This window comes from Coregonus lavaretus (genome assembly GCF_964263955.1).
Source record: "Coregonus lavaretus genome assembly, chromosome: 9".
Taxonomy (NCBI): Eukaryota; Metazoa; Chordata; class Actinopteri; order Salmoniformes; family Salmonidae; genus Coregonus; species Coregonus lavaretus.
In genome coordinates this window covers 47,285,797-47,300,715 of record NC_139996.1, presented here as the reverse complement: position 1 = coordinate 47,300,715, position 14,919 = coordinate 47,285,797, and the positions used below count along the sequence as shown (strand labels likewise).

Sequence of the window (14,919 nt, the reverse complement as noted above, 5' to 3'; positions counted from 1 at the left end):
TGTATGGAAATGGATGTGTCACATGACCTTTCTGTGTCACATGACCATTTGCATAAGTTGTGTACAGTATGTTTAGAACAGTGTGAACGGTTTGGACTGAACTATTTTGGACAGATTTCTGTGCTGTAGAATTCCCAACGTGTGTCACAGTGTGAGACCAATGCATTCATGAGTTCAGGAGAGTTCAGGAGAAATCTGCATTGTCTGAAAGCTACTCATTGCATGTACAGTAAAGGTGATATAACATCAACAACACAACGGTTCTCTCTTCACCTAAATACTTAATTAAACCTTGAAGAACAACACAAGTACCCCAAACCCGAATGTATCTAAAATACATTTTAATCTTGCTGAAATTCACAATTGTTACAATATTAATATCTTAAATATTTTTCGGTGTCATTCTCTTCTTTGTGGTCTTCATATAATCTTGAAACACACTGTACAATCATGTCATGTAAAGTGTTTTACATCAAGGCACAAGACACAGCCGTTGTGAGGGAGCCTAGGGAAGGCTGATCTTTAATGTCGATCCCTGCAGGGCACAGCACAGCAAACAGGTGCCGGTGGGGACAGGGAGGGATGAGGGACGGGGAGAATGGGTCACATGGTACAAACGTGCTCTAAGGACAGAATAAATAATAATAAATAAGCACTGCTGCTTTTTCCATTAATTGAATTTCATGTATAAAAAAAGGAATCTGGAATTTTTCTTTGGGATTTGGGGATTCAGCTGTCAATGTACATAATGGAAGTTGCTGTCATTTTCCCCCTTTTATTTCTCTGGTTTGCCAAAAGCTAAATTAAAGGTTCATAACATGACGGTATTGAGAGGAGGAGTCCTAATATCTGAAGGGGTTTATTTCTGTAGACTGTTGGGGAGTGGATGAAGGGGCCAGTGTGTTTTTTTCTCTTTGTTTGTTTTTGTTGTTTTCCCCCAGATATGTTCTGATGTCATCGCGATAAGAAGGATCAACCTCTGAAAGGGAAGAGAGAGAGGAAGAGAGAACGGACAAGTCAACAACTTAGAGCCCAGCGCCTTCTGTCAGTCACAAAACGTACGACTCTTAACAAAAAATAAGACCAATCAATTATTTTTCATTGACACAGGAAATCAATTATCTATGTAAAATCTTAATTTTAAAAAATGGTATCTTAATTTTGTGAAGTAAACTATTTGCCTATGGTCATGTCAGGCATTTCACTAATTGAAAAGCTACAGAATAGAAATAAGAGATGGCTGAAAGAACAGAGACAGAAAGGACAAAGAGGAGGAGGAGGAGGAGTATTCACCGTATCCCTGAAGGTTGTTGGAATGTTCACATCTGGGTGTTTCTCCTCCTCCGGCCGAAAGCCTTGGAGCCCACATTGGTGGGGACAAAGTTACTGTTTCCCATGCCCCCCGACCGGCTCAGGAAGTCTGCCAGGCGGTGAGTCACGCAGGTGGCCGTGTTGCAGGCTCGCTTCTGTGCTGTAACGCTGCTTCAGGAATGGAGACGGGGTTAACAGTGAGCCTGCTGCGTACCTCATACACATACAGTACACAGACGCACAAAAGCATGTGTTCGCACTCATGCCAGACACTTACAAATGTACACATACACAAGCACACGCACAGACCGTCAGCACAAACACACACACTATCAAACACATACACTTTTTCCTTATCTAATCAAGCAATAATTTTCAATGTAATTAATACATCTGCTTTACGACACCTCCATAAAATGAAAGTGTCATTGTCATTAACAGGAGTAGAACAATTAAAACTAAACACATAAAAGTAGACAGTGGATTAATATAGTCTCTGAAAATGTTAGATCCTTAGAATGGTTCGGTTAATTAAAATACTTACCTTGAGACTTGGTGAAGGTTTTAGAGATAGTTCAAGGGTATTGGAAATGCTAAAATAACTATGATTTACTCTATACTCCAATGAAAAAATATTGAATGCAGTTGTTGGAAGAGCTAAAGCTAAGTACTAATATTATATTTCTTAAGAAAAAAAAGTAAAAGGCTTCCTGGTAGAAAAATAGGTTTATTGAACAAGAAACATGGTGAGGCATGAAGAAACCATTTATTATGGTTGAATATTACTTAGGTTATCTCTTATGTTATGAATTTGGGTTTTCAGGAATTTAAAATACAATCAAATTATATGAATATACACACTGAAAAAAATCTATACATTTTGATTCACTCTTTTGAATAATTGTAATTTAGAAGAGTTTTACTTTTGATTGTCTGATCAGATACAACATGTCATTCTCTGCCGAAAACGGAAAGGAATTGTCAAAAAAAAAAGAAGAAGGGGGGGGGGGGGGGGGGGGGTTGCAATGGGAGATTCGCTCAATCAAGCAGGAAAAATCCACATGCACTGAGACTTGTCAAACAAAAACCAGTAGGACGTTATAATGAAAAGAGAGGGAATAGGAGGAGGGCGGAGAGTTAGATGCTGTCAAATGTCTCCCCGTAGCTTGCATAGCGTTCGCTCTCGGGCGCGCTGCGTTTCTTGCCAGGCGTGCCCGCGCCCACGTCCGTGCGGGGGAACGTTTGTAATTTGTGCAGGTCCTGGGACAGTTTGCCCAGCACGCAGGTGCTGAGGTTAGAGCAGCGCTTGGTAAGGGGTCTTTCCATGCTGTCAGAAGGGAGAGATAAACATGCAGAAAACAGGCTCATAGTAGCGGGACACATGCAGGTTTCTCTCTCTCCCGCACACACGCACTCACACTCCCTCTCGCTCTCTCACACATGTTAGTACTGTATATCCTCTTTCCTTCATGCATTTTCCCTACAAAATGCATTGTCAGACATGCTGTCATAGGCAAGAAATGAACATTTCCAAAACATCATGCTTCCCTTCCAATCACTTGAAGAACATTAACATATCAACCCCCATGCTCCAACTCCATTTTACCTTCACACCCACCCTCATATCACCCCAAAGAGAACAGAACGGGTATAGCTTCCCGCTGTCATGCGACTCTTTTCGCCTCCTCTAACTGACAGCATGCACTTATCCATCCCAAAAGCATTCCCCGCTAATATAATATATCCAGCAGGCAAACAGGCTGTTAACATTCATCCATTCAAATAAATGAATAAATCAAACTCATCCATGCGGGATTGTTACAACTGATAAATTGTTGGGAGGGATTAGCATATACCTCCTTAAAATGGAGAGAAAACATTTCTCTGAGCACATACCTCTCTATATGGTTTAAATTAAACTCCAGCAGGACACACTGCTAAGGTGGCTAAAAGACGTCTCTCCAGACAGGTAACAAAATTGTGATTTAATTTCAGTTTAAAACGTTTGGTCAATGTACCGTTGATGCACTTCCACTCCATATGAAAGTAGCTCTGACCATCAATACTGACCTTCACGTTTAATTCATCATCAATCCCTTAATTGGTAGCCCTGAGCTAGGACGCAAACTCAGGTAATGTTAAAGATGCAGGAAGGAAGAAGAAGCAGTTGTCTGTACCTATTGCCTTCGTTGCCTTCATTCACTTGCTGCTCCAGCTCTTCGGCTGTCATCTGCACAAACTCCTTGACTATGGCGTTGAGTAATCTTCTTGCCTCGTAGTCCGTAAGGGTGACTCGGTCTGTCATGGACTCTATGCCCGTTCTAGAGGAGGAAGAAAGAGGGTGGGTGAAACACAGGGATCCGCATAAGAAACCAAACTAAAGTTATCACCCGCAGTAAAAAATTTAATAAATAACATGAGCGGAGTGTCACTAAGGCTAAAAGGTATGACGTGGGACTGGAAGGGACCCTAGCCAACATTGAAAACAGTAATCTGCTAAAAGTACTCCATCTAAAAGGGCCGACGTGTGACCAAATTCAGATTTATGAGTGGCTTGGATGTTTTTATATATCTCATTTATCTCTTCTAAATTAAATTACTTATTTTTTGTGTGTGTTTTTTTATTATTACAGCCCTTTTACACTTAACTGGAGTGCACTTCTGTGATATTGGATTAAGGAACATATTAATTTATGTATTTGTAACAGTAGTCTAAATTACAAAATGTTCAGTAGTCTAAATTCACAGAAAAAAATGATGTATTATATTCCTTTTATCACAGGAATTATGAATTTCTCCAAAAATGTCCCTCAAAATTGTCATTATTAAATAATACAATTATATTTGGTGGTACTTCCAATCCATATTCTCATGTCAGATTAAACAAATATGTGTGTGTGTGTGTGTGTGTGTGTGTGTGCGCGCGCGTGTGTGTACGCTTGTATGATGTATATGTGCGCTGAGTGTAATTTAGTAATTTCTGTATGTCTGTCTGCAAGTCTGTCTGTCTCACCTGGAGGGGGCTGCTTGTGAGCTGTACATCTGGCAAATGACCAGGGCATAAGCAACAAGGAAAGCAGAAATCTTCAACATAACCATGGTCCCCTATAGCAAAGAGACAGTCCCATGAGCTCCACAGACTTGATACAATTACATTAAACATCTACATTTACATTTAACAAGAAAGAAGCAGGTCGCCATCACAATAATGATCAGCATACATTTACCAGAATGAGATTAAGCATTGTACGGCTAATGTAACACAAATCGTTTTTTAAAGGATTCCTTCGTTAAATTTGAAATGAGCTACTACATAGATGGCTCTTTCTCACTCTTTATTGAGACGGCAGACTCAGCTTTACCGTTGATCTCTCAAGCTACATATCCATCCTTCTATCTCTCCATGACACCCTCCATCCAAACAGCCAAACGGAAATGGATCCACATGATAGTCCAACACTCTTCTCCATGGAGCGAACTATCCCTCCATCTCGCCATCCCCAGTATAGGACAGGACAGAACATTCTCTGAGTTGAGCCTTGGCATGTCCAAGCATGAAGGGGGTCCAAGCCTGTTGCTTGGTGCTAACTGAGGGGCCATATCATTAGCTAGCCGCTGTGAGGAGCGGAGAGTGGCTCCATCCAGCATGCCAGCTCCCAGGGGGGGACCAGTGCATTAGTGTAATGAGCTGTTACCACTCTCTCACACACAGGCATTCCATCTCTCCTCTCAGAGCCTCCAGCCTCCATTCATCCATCCCTCTCTCTCTCTCTCTCTCTATTTCTAGCTTACTCACGGTTTCTTTCTCACTCACTATTTGGTCTTTCACTCACTCTTACTCACATTTTCTCTATATTTTTCTAGCTCTCTCCATCTTTTCTATTCTGCCTCCACCACAGAGCAGACCGGACCCTCGCTGAAGGAGAGTTGTGACACCTACGGCCACACTTCAATCCCATTAACGTCACCATCACATCACACTGCACCAAAACTCAGGTCCACACTCTCCATATCTGACGAGTTACAACGGAGCACTAAGACACAACCCATTAAGTTAACCTTCCATCCAAATTCAGTCTGTCCACCATGTGAATTTGGTTAAAAGTTTACACTTACCTTTTGTGTTAATCAACAGGCAAAAAAATATAGAGCTTTATATGAAACGCCTAAATTGACTTCTCTCAACTTGAAGACCAACTCTTGGTTCTGTTGCATGCAGTGCCAATGCACAAGCCTATATAGCCACCACTTGAATTTGTGCATTGACTGTGTAAGTGTTTAATTATCTCCCGTTGGCCAATCCCGTCGATGAGATGCACCCGCGAGCCAATGGGATGATGCATCTTACTTCTGGCACACAATAAGGGATATGGCTTTGCAATGACGTCATTATTTTGTCACTAAGTGCTCCATTCACAAATCCACCGTCATTTGGACCATTTGATATCCACATTTGCATTGAGGTCATTCATTAAACCGGAGCAAATCTAACAAATGGCCACAGAAACCATCCCCAGCAATAAATATTTTAAAGGCTTCCAAAGAAGTTACATGCATCCTATTTTTCAAATGCCAAATCGATAAGCCCCCAGCAAAGTACTTGTAGGCAGGGCCATCTACTGGGAATGACGGTATACTGCAATCCAATCCACTCCTGGGTTGGTGCTACTCACCAGTCAATTCCACTGTCTCAGGCTGAAACTCAAATTGTTCTACTCAAAAAAGTGTACAATGATATGAGCAGTTGAATAAAAAAGAGGATTCATTTTTTATTTTTTTTTATTTTGGGGGGAGGGTAGATCAGCTTAATATTGCAGATAGATTATAACATCTGTCACGCCCTGACTCAAGGGACTCGTATTTGTTGAGTCAGGGTGTGTATTTTTGTGTTGTGTTTTGCTATGTTGATTTTCTATGTTTAGATCTAGTATGTGTAGATCTATGTTGGCCGGTGTGGTTCCCAATCAGAGGCAGCTGTAGCTCGTTGTCTCTGATTGGGGACCATACTTAGGCAGCCTATTGGCATTAGTGGGTTGTGGGATCTTGTTCCAGTTATGGTATGTTTGTGTGTTACCTTGGACTTCACGTTTCGTTTGTTGTTTTGTCGTGTGTTTATTAGTTTAAATAAACATGTATGCTTATCACGCTGCGCCTTGGTCCGTCCCGTCTATAAACGAGCGTGACAGAAGATCCCACCAAACGAGGACCAAGCAGCGTGCCCAGGAAGAGCATATAGCGATGTCACAGGTGGGCAAATGGTGGTTATGGGAGGAGATATTCGCGGGGAAAGGGCCATGGGCGAAGGTAAATGCCCAGGCAGGAGAAGAGAAACGGCGCCAACCGTGCCGACGACGGACACCCGAGAGGCAACCCCTAGAAACATTTTTTGGGGGGCACACGGTGTGGATGACGAGGCAGCAGGAGGCAGCGACAGGGCGGATCTGCAGGTTAGGAGAGGAGGCCACCAGGTTACGGGGGCTATTGGTTCAGAGGGAGCAGGAGTTATACGGTCAGAGGGAGGAGCTACAGGAGGCTAAAAGGGAGAAGGAAGGTGTAGAGGCACGGCGAGAGGAGCTGGTTAGGAAGCAGAAGGAGCGGGGGGTTTATAAAGAAACCCAGTCCCACTCCTCGCACCAAGAAAGTGGTGCGTGTCACCAGTCCGGTCCGGCCCGTTCCTGCTCCCCGCACTAAGCCAGTGGTGCGTATTCCCAGTACGGCCCGACCCGTTCTGGCTCCCCGCACTAAGCCAGTGGTGTGTGTTCCCAGTACGGTCCGGCCCGTTCCTGCTCCTCGCACCTAGCCAGTGGTGCGCGTCGCCAGCCCGGTCCGGCCTGTTCCTGCTCCTCGCATCAAGCCAGTGGTGCGCGTCGCCAGCCCGAACCGGCCTGTTCCTGTCCCTCGCACCAAGCCAGTAGTGCGCGTCGCCAGACGGTCTGGCCTGTTCCTGTCCCTCGCACCAAACCAGTGGTGCGCGTCGCCGGCCCGGCCTGTTCCTGCCCCTCGCACCAAGACAGTGGTGCGCGTCGCCAGCCCGGTTCGGCCTGTTCCTGTCCCTCGCACCAAACCAGTGGTGCGCGTCGCCGGCCCGGCCTGTTCCTGCCCCTCGCACCAAACCAGTGGTGCGCGTCGCCAGCCCGGTCCGGCCTGTTCCTGTCCCTCGCACCAAACCAGTGGTGCGCGTCGCCAGCCCGGCCCGGCCTGTTCCTGCCCCTCGCACCAAGCCAGTGGTGCGCGTCGCCAGCCCGGCCCGCCTGTTCCCTCACCTCGCACCAAGCCAGTGGTGCGCGTCGCCAGCCCGGCCCGGCCTGTTCCTGCCCCTCGCACCAAGCCAGTGGTGCGCGTCACCAGCCCGGTCCGGCCTGTTCCTGCCCCTCGCACCAAGCCAGTGGTGCGCGTCGCCAGCCCGGTCCGGCCTGTTCCTTCCCCTCGCACCAAGCCAGTGGTGCGCGTCCCCAGCCCGGTCCGGCCTGTTCCTGCTCCTCGCATCAAGCCAGTGGTGCGCGTCACCAGCCTGGTCCGGTCTGTTCCTGTCCCTCGCACCAAGCCAGTGGTGCACGTCGCCAGCCCGTTCCGGCCTGTTCCTGTCCCTCGCACCAGGCCAGTGGTGCGCATCGCCAGTCTGGTACGGCCCGTTCCTGCTCCCCGCACCAAGCCAGTGGTGCGTGTGTCCAGTCCGGCACGGCCCGTGCCTTTTCCAGTGGTGCGTGTGTCCAGTCCGGCACGGCCCGTGCCTTTTCCACCAGGCACCGGTCAGCGGATCCACTCCGGAGCCAGAGTAATCCGCTCCACCGGGGTCCAGTCCAGTACCGGTCAGCTGCTCCACTCCGGGGCCAGAGCAATCCGCTCCACCGGGGTCCAGTCCAGCTCCGGTCAGCGGCTCCACTCCGGAGCCAGAGTAATCCGCTCCACCGGGGTCCAGTCCAGTACCGGTCAGCTGCTCCACTCCGGGGCCAGAGCAATCCGCTCCACCGGGGTCCAGTCCAGCTCCGGTCAGCGGCTCCACTCCGGAGCCAGAGTAATCCGCTCCACCGGGGTCCGGTCCAACTCCGGTCAGCCGCTCCACTCCGGAGCCAGAGTAGTCCGCTCCACCGGTGCCTGATCCAGCTCCGGTCAGTGGCTCCACTCCGGAGCCAGGGCAGTTCGATCCACCGTCGTCGGGTCCAGCTCCAGTCAGCGGTTCCAGTCCAGACCCAGACGTCAGCCCCTCTCCAGGTTTCGGGTCTCTAGTATGTGTAGATCTATGTTGGCCGGTGTGGTTCCCAATCAGAGGCAGCTGTAGCTCGTTGTCTCTGATTGGGATCATACTTAGGCAGCCTATTGGCACTAGTGGGTTGTGGGATCTTGTTCCAGTTATGGTATGTTTGTGTGTTACCTTGGACTTCACGTTTCGTTTGTTGTTTTGTCGTGTGTTTATTCATTTAAATAAACATGTATGCTTATCACGCTGCGCCTTGGTCCGTCCCGTCTATAAACGAGCGTGACAACATCCATCAATGTAATTGTCTTCATCACTTCCAATCCCCCATGTTTATATATATATATACATATATATACATACATATATATATATATATATATATATATATATATATATATATATATATATATATATACACACATATACATATATATATATATACATATACATATACATATACAGTGGGGAGAACAAGTATTTGATACATTGTATTTGATACATAGGCCACTCCAGGACCTTGAGATGCCTCTTACAGAGCCACTCCTTAGTTGCCCTGGCTGTGTGTTTTGGGTCATTGTCATGCTGGAATACCCAGCCACGACCCATCTTCAATGCTCTTACTGAGGGATGGAGGTTGTTGACCAAGATCTCGCAATACATGGCCCCATCCATCCTCCCCTCAATACGGTGCAGTCGTCCTTTCCCCTCTGCAGAAAAGCATCCCCAAAGAATGATGTTTCCACCTCCATGCTTCACGGTTGGGATGGTGTTCTTGGGGTTGTACTCATCCTTCTTCTTCCTCCAAACACGGCGAGTGTAGTTTAGACCAAAAAGCTCTATTTTTGTCTCATCAGACCACATGACCTTCTCCCATTCCTCCTCTGGATCATCCAGATGGTCAGTGGCAAACTTCAGACGGGCCTGGACTTCAGACACGCTGGCTTGAGCAGGGGGACCTTGCGTGCGCTGCAGGATTTTAATCCATGACGGCATAGCGTGTTACTAATGGTTTTCTTTGAGACTGTGGTCCCAGCTCTTTTCAGGTCATTGACCAGGTCTTGCCGTGTAGTTCTGGGCTGATCCCTCGCCTTCCTCATGATCATTGATGCCCCACGAGGTGAGATCTTGCATAGAGCCCCAGACCGAGGGTTATTGACCGTCATCTTGAACTTCTTCCATTTTCTAATAATTGCGCCAACAGTTGTTGCCTTCTCACCAAGCTGCTTGCCTATTGTCCTGTAGCCCATCCCAGCCTTGTGCAGGTCTACAATTTTATCCCTGATGTCCTTACACAGCTCTCTGGTCTTGGCTATTGTGGAGAGGTTGGAGTCTGTTTGAATGAGTGTGGACAGGTGTCTTTTATACAGGTAACGCGTTCAAACAGGTGCAGTTAATACAGGTAATGAGTGGAGAACAGGAGGGCTTCTTAAAGAAAAACTAACAGGTCTGTCAGAGCCGGAATTCTTACTGGTTGGTAGGTGATCAAATACTTATGTCATGCAATAAAATGCAAATTCATTACTTAAAAATTATACAATGTGATGTTCTGGATTTTTGTTTTAGATTCCGTCTCTCACAGTTGAAGTGTACCTATGATAAAAATTACAGACCTCTACATGATTTGTAAGTAGGAAAACCTGCAAAATCGGCAGTGTATCAAATACTTGTTTTCCCCACTGTATATACACATATATATACATACACATACATATACATATACAGTGAGGGAAAAAAGTATTTGATCCCCTGCTGATTTTGTTCGTTTTCCCACTGACAAAGACATGATCAGTCTATAATTTTAATGGTAGGTTTATTTGAACAGTGAGAGACAGAATAACAACAAAAAAATCCAGAAAAACGCATGTCAAAATTTTTAGACATTGATTTTTTGCATTTTAATGAGGGAAATAAGTATTTTACCCCCTCTCAATCAGAAAGATTTCTGGCTCCCAGGTGTCTTTTATACAGGTAACGAGCTAAGATTAGGAGCACACTCTTAAAGGGAGAGCTCCTAATCTCATCTTGTTACCTGTATAAAAGACACCTGTCCACAGAAGCAATCAATCAATCAGATTCCAAACTCTCCACCATGGCCAAGACCAAAGAGCTCTCCAAGGATGTCAGGGACAAGATTGTAGACCTGCACAAGGCTGGAATGGGCTACAAGACCATCGCCAAGCAGCTTGGTGAGAAGGTGACAACAGTTGGTGCAATTATACGCAAATGGAAGAAACACAAAAGACTGTCAATCTCCCTCGGCCTGGGGCTCCATGCAAGATCTCACCTCATGGAGTTGCAATGATCATGAGAACGGTGAGGAATCAGCCCAGAACTACACGGGAGGATCTTGTCAATGATCTCAAGGCAGCTGGGACCATAGTCACCAAGAAAACAATTAGTAACACACTACGCCGTGAAGGACTGAAATTCTGCAGCGCCTGCAAGGTCCCCCTGCTCAAGAAAGCACATATACAGGGCCGTCTGAAGTTTGCCAATGAACATCTGAATGATTCAGAGGAGAACTGGGTGAAAGTGTTGTGGTCAAATGAGACCAAAATCGAGCTCTTTGGCATCAACTCAACTCGCCGTGTTTGGAGGAGGAGGAATGCTGCCTATGATCCCAAGAACACCATCCCCACCGTCAAACATGGACGTGGAAACATTATGCTTTGGGGGTGTTTTTCTGCTAAGGGGACAGGACAACTTCACCGCATCAAAGGGACGATGGATGGGGCCATGTACCGTCAAATCTTGGGTGAGAACCTCCTTCCCTCAGCCAGGGCATAGAAAATGGGCAGTGGGTGGGTATTCCAGCATGACAATGACCCAAAACACACGACCAATGCGACAAAGCCTCCCGAGTGGCGCAGTGGTCTAAGGCACTGCATCGCAGTGCTAGCTGTGCCACTAGAGATCCTGGTTCGAATCCAGGCTCTGTCGTAGCCGGCCGCGACCGGGAGGCCCATGGGGCAGTGCACAATTGGCCCAGCGTCGTGGAGGGGAGGGAATGGCTGGGTTCGATTCCCACGGGGGGAGTGTATGAAAAATAAAAATATAAAATCATGTATGCACTCACTAACTGTAAGTCATTCTGGATAAGAGCGTCTGCTAAAATGACTAAAATGTAAAAAAGGAGTGGCTCAAGAAGAAGCACATTAAGGTCCTGGAGTGGACTAGCCAGTCTCCAGACCTTAATCCCATAGAACATTTGTAGCGGGAGCTGAAGGTTCGAGTTGCCAAACGTCAGGCTAGAAACTTTAATGACTTGGAGAAGATCTGCAAAGAGGAGTGGGACAAAATCCCTCCTGAGATGTGTGCAAACCTGGTGGCCAACTACAAGAAACGTCTGACCTCTGTGATTGCCAACAAGGGTTCTGCCACCAAGTACTAAGTCATGTTTTGCAGAGGGGTCAAATACACATGCGTTTTTCTGGATTTTTTTTGTTGTTATTCTGTCTCGCACTGTTCAAATAAACATACCATTAAAATTATAGACTGATAATTTCTTTGTCAGTGGGCAAACATACAAAATCAGCAGGGGATCAAATACTTTTTTCCCTCACTGTATATATACACACATATATATATATATATATATATATATATCTATATATATATATTGTGACGTCACGAGAGGCTACACAGCTTTCAGCGGGATTGCTCAAGTAGTGCAAGGAGACAAGGTTCAAACAAAACAAGGATTTTATTATAGGTCTTGGGAAATTAACGAAAATATAACAAAATTCTGTTCTCTTGTGGCTCTTTAAGGGTTAACAGTTCAGGGATGTCTCTTCCACATCCAAAATCATAATTCTCACTCGCTCAGATAACTTTTCCCCAGCCTTACTGTAGTCCACGTTGCAGCTAGTGGCCAACCCAGCAAAAAGTCCTTCCAAATGTCTCTCACGTATTTCCACAGGTGCATATATCCAAAGGTGAGTATTTCCCAAAGGTAAGTATCTCCAAATCCTTATATTCCTCATGGAAGTGGACGTGCAGCACTCTTGTCCTCCAGAGAGCCCAGGTTGGAGACTGTGTTTCTTCACCCCCCACACACTCCCTCCAGGACACAGCCTCTCGTGACATCACACATCCCCCTCCTCGGGACCGACGTCCTCGTCGGGGTAAAGGCAGCGAAGAAGGCATCACGCCGGGAGAGGGCGTCCGCATTGCCGTGGTGCTTGCCAGCCCATACTGGCCTGTGAGAGGGGGAAGCTCTTGGGTGCCTGGGACGTCTTCTTCCCTGGAGAACGGAGCACTTTCCTGGGCTGCGTTCTCTTCTCCCGTATCCGGACCAGTCTCTGTGTCGGTCTGGACACCTGCCATCCCTATCAGAGCCTCTCCGTTTCCGAGGTACTCGGGTTATCCTCTCCTGAGACTCTCTCCAGAGTGGGTAAAAGGCTGGGCAGTCTCGTCCAATTAGGACAGGGACGGGGAGGGAATCAACCACCCCCGCCGTCGTGTGTATGGTTCCCCGTGTGCTGGTCATTGTAAGTTCAGTAATGGGGTATTCTCTGGTGTCTCCATGGACACAGGAAACTGGGAGGACTTTCCCCGGGGTCAGACACGTTGGGCCCACCAAATCCTTACGCACCAGGGTGGCCCGGCTACCAGAATCTAGTAAGGCCTCCACATCATGGTGATTCACAGTTACCGGGCAGGTGGGGGGTCGATCTGGGCCGCCATCTACGACTCCCAAGAGCGAGGCAAAACGGTGTGTGGGTGCTGAGCTGGAGGACTCCGCAGTGGGCATAGGTTCATCGGCTGGTTTCCCACACTGCCAGGAGATATGTCCCATCTCCCCACACCGGTAACACTGTCGAGTTTCCCCCTCCTGGTGTACTCTTCTTGGACCCGCCTGGTTTCTGGCTCCCCCTGGAGCCGGGATAAGTCCTGACGTGGCTGGGTTCGAGACCTTGGGGTCCTTTGGACGGGTTCTTCCCATTTGTGGTGGGGCCGCACTCCTGGGGTCTTTTCGGGAAGCATTCAGCATCTCCGCTGTGGCCTGGTACTTTTCCACAGCTTCCACGGTCAGATCAGCCGTGGTCAAGGCCTGTTGACTGATGAACCGTTTTGCCTCATAAGGCAGGGCGCGTAGGTAACGATCCACCACAACGGCCTCCACCACCGCCGCTGCTGTATTCCTCTGCGGATCCAGCCATTTCCTTGCGATTCGGACAAGTTCATGCATCTGCGCCCGAGGAGGTTGGTCTGGTTGGAAGGTCCAGCTGTGAACGCGCTGGGCCATACCAAACTTTGTGAGTCCATATCTGCTGAGGATCTCAGACTTCAGGGCATCATAGTCAGTAACCTGGTCAGGGCCCAGGTCCCGGACAGCATTCAGCGATTCCCCGGTTAGGAAGGGGGCTAACAGACCAACCCACTGTTGCTTGGGCCAGGCTTCCCTAGTGGCCGTGGCCTCAAATGCATGCAGGTATGCCTCAATGTCATCGGTAGCTCCCATCTTAGATATAAAGTCACTTGCCTTTATTGGGCGGGTATTTTGGACAACCCTCTGTCTCTGCAACTGCAATTCCTCTGCCTTTAGAAGGTTGGCTTTCTTTTGCTCCTCCAAGAGAGCCACGTTTGCTTGCATCTGGGCTTGCTGGCCAGCAACAAGGGCTTTCAATATGTCCTCCATTTCAGTCGGCGGGGAGCCTACGGCCACCTTGGAAAACTGGGTGATCAAACCTTCGGTATCCTCCTCTGACATGCACTATTAACGCTTGAGCTTGCCCGTATTCTCCACCATCTGTGACGTCACGAGAGGCTACACAGCTTTCAGCGGGATTGCTCAAGTAGTGCAAGGAGACAAGGTTCAAACAAAACAAGGATTTTATTATAGGTCTTGGGAAATTAACGAAAATATAACAAAATTCTGTTCTCTTGTGGCTCTTTAAGGGTTAACAGTTCAGGGATGTCTCTTCCACATCCAAAATCATAATTCTCACTCGCTCAGATAACTTTTCCCCAGCCTTACTGTAGTCCACGTTGCAGCTAGTGGCCAACCCAGCAAAAAGTCCTTCCAAATGTCTCTCACGTATTTCCACAGGTGCATATATCCAAAGGTGAGTATTTCCCAAAGGTAAGTATCTCCAAATCCTTATATTCCTCATGGAAGTGGACGTGCAGCACTCTTGTCCTCCAGAGAGCCCAGGTTGGAGACTGTGTTTCTTCACCCCCCACACACTCCCTCCAGGACACAGCCTCTCGTGACATCACAATATATATATATATATATACACACACACACATATACACACATACACACACACATACATACACACATACAGTTGGGGAAAAAAGTATTTAGTCAGCCACCAATTGTGCAAGTTCTCCCACTTAAAAAGATGAGAGAGGCCTGTAATTTTCATCATAGGTACACGTCAACTATGACAGACAAAATGAGA

The 14,919-nt window shown here is 47.2% G+C and overlaps 1 protein-coding gene across 1 annotated transcript in view; it reads right to left on the bottom strand.

The window, feature by feature from the left end:
* Positions 1-319: 319 nt before the first annotated feature.
* LOC311134492 (calcitonin gene-related peptide 1-like) overlaps positions 320-14,919 on the bottom strand; it is a 57,890-nt gene continuing 43,290 nt past the window's right edge. Inside the window, exons 3-6 of the mRNA XM_084168192.1 lie at positions 4,325-4,416; positions 3,489-3,632; positions 1,294-1,479; positions 320-979 (exon numbers count right to left, since the gene is read on the bottom strand). Of these exons, the coding sequence (XP_084024318.1) occupies positions 1,320-1,479; positions 3,489-3,632; positions 4,325-4,416 (396 nt within the window). The 3' untranslated portion in view covers positions 320-979; positions 1,294-1,319. The remainder of the gene's footprint in view (positions 980-1,293; positions 1,480-3,488; positions 3,633-4,324; positions 4,417-14,919) is intronic.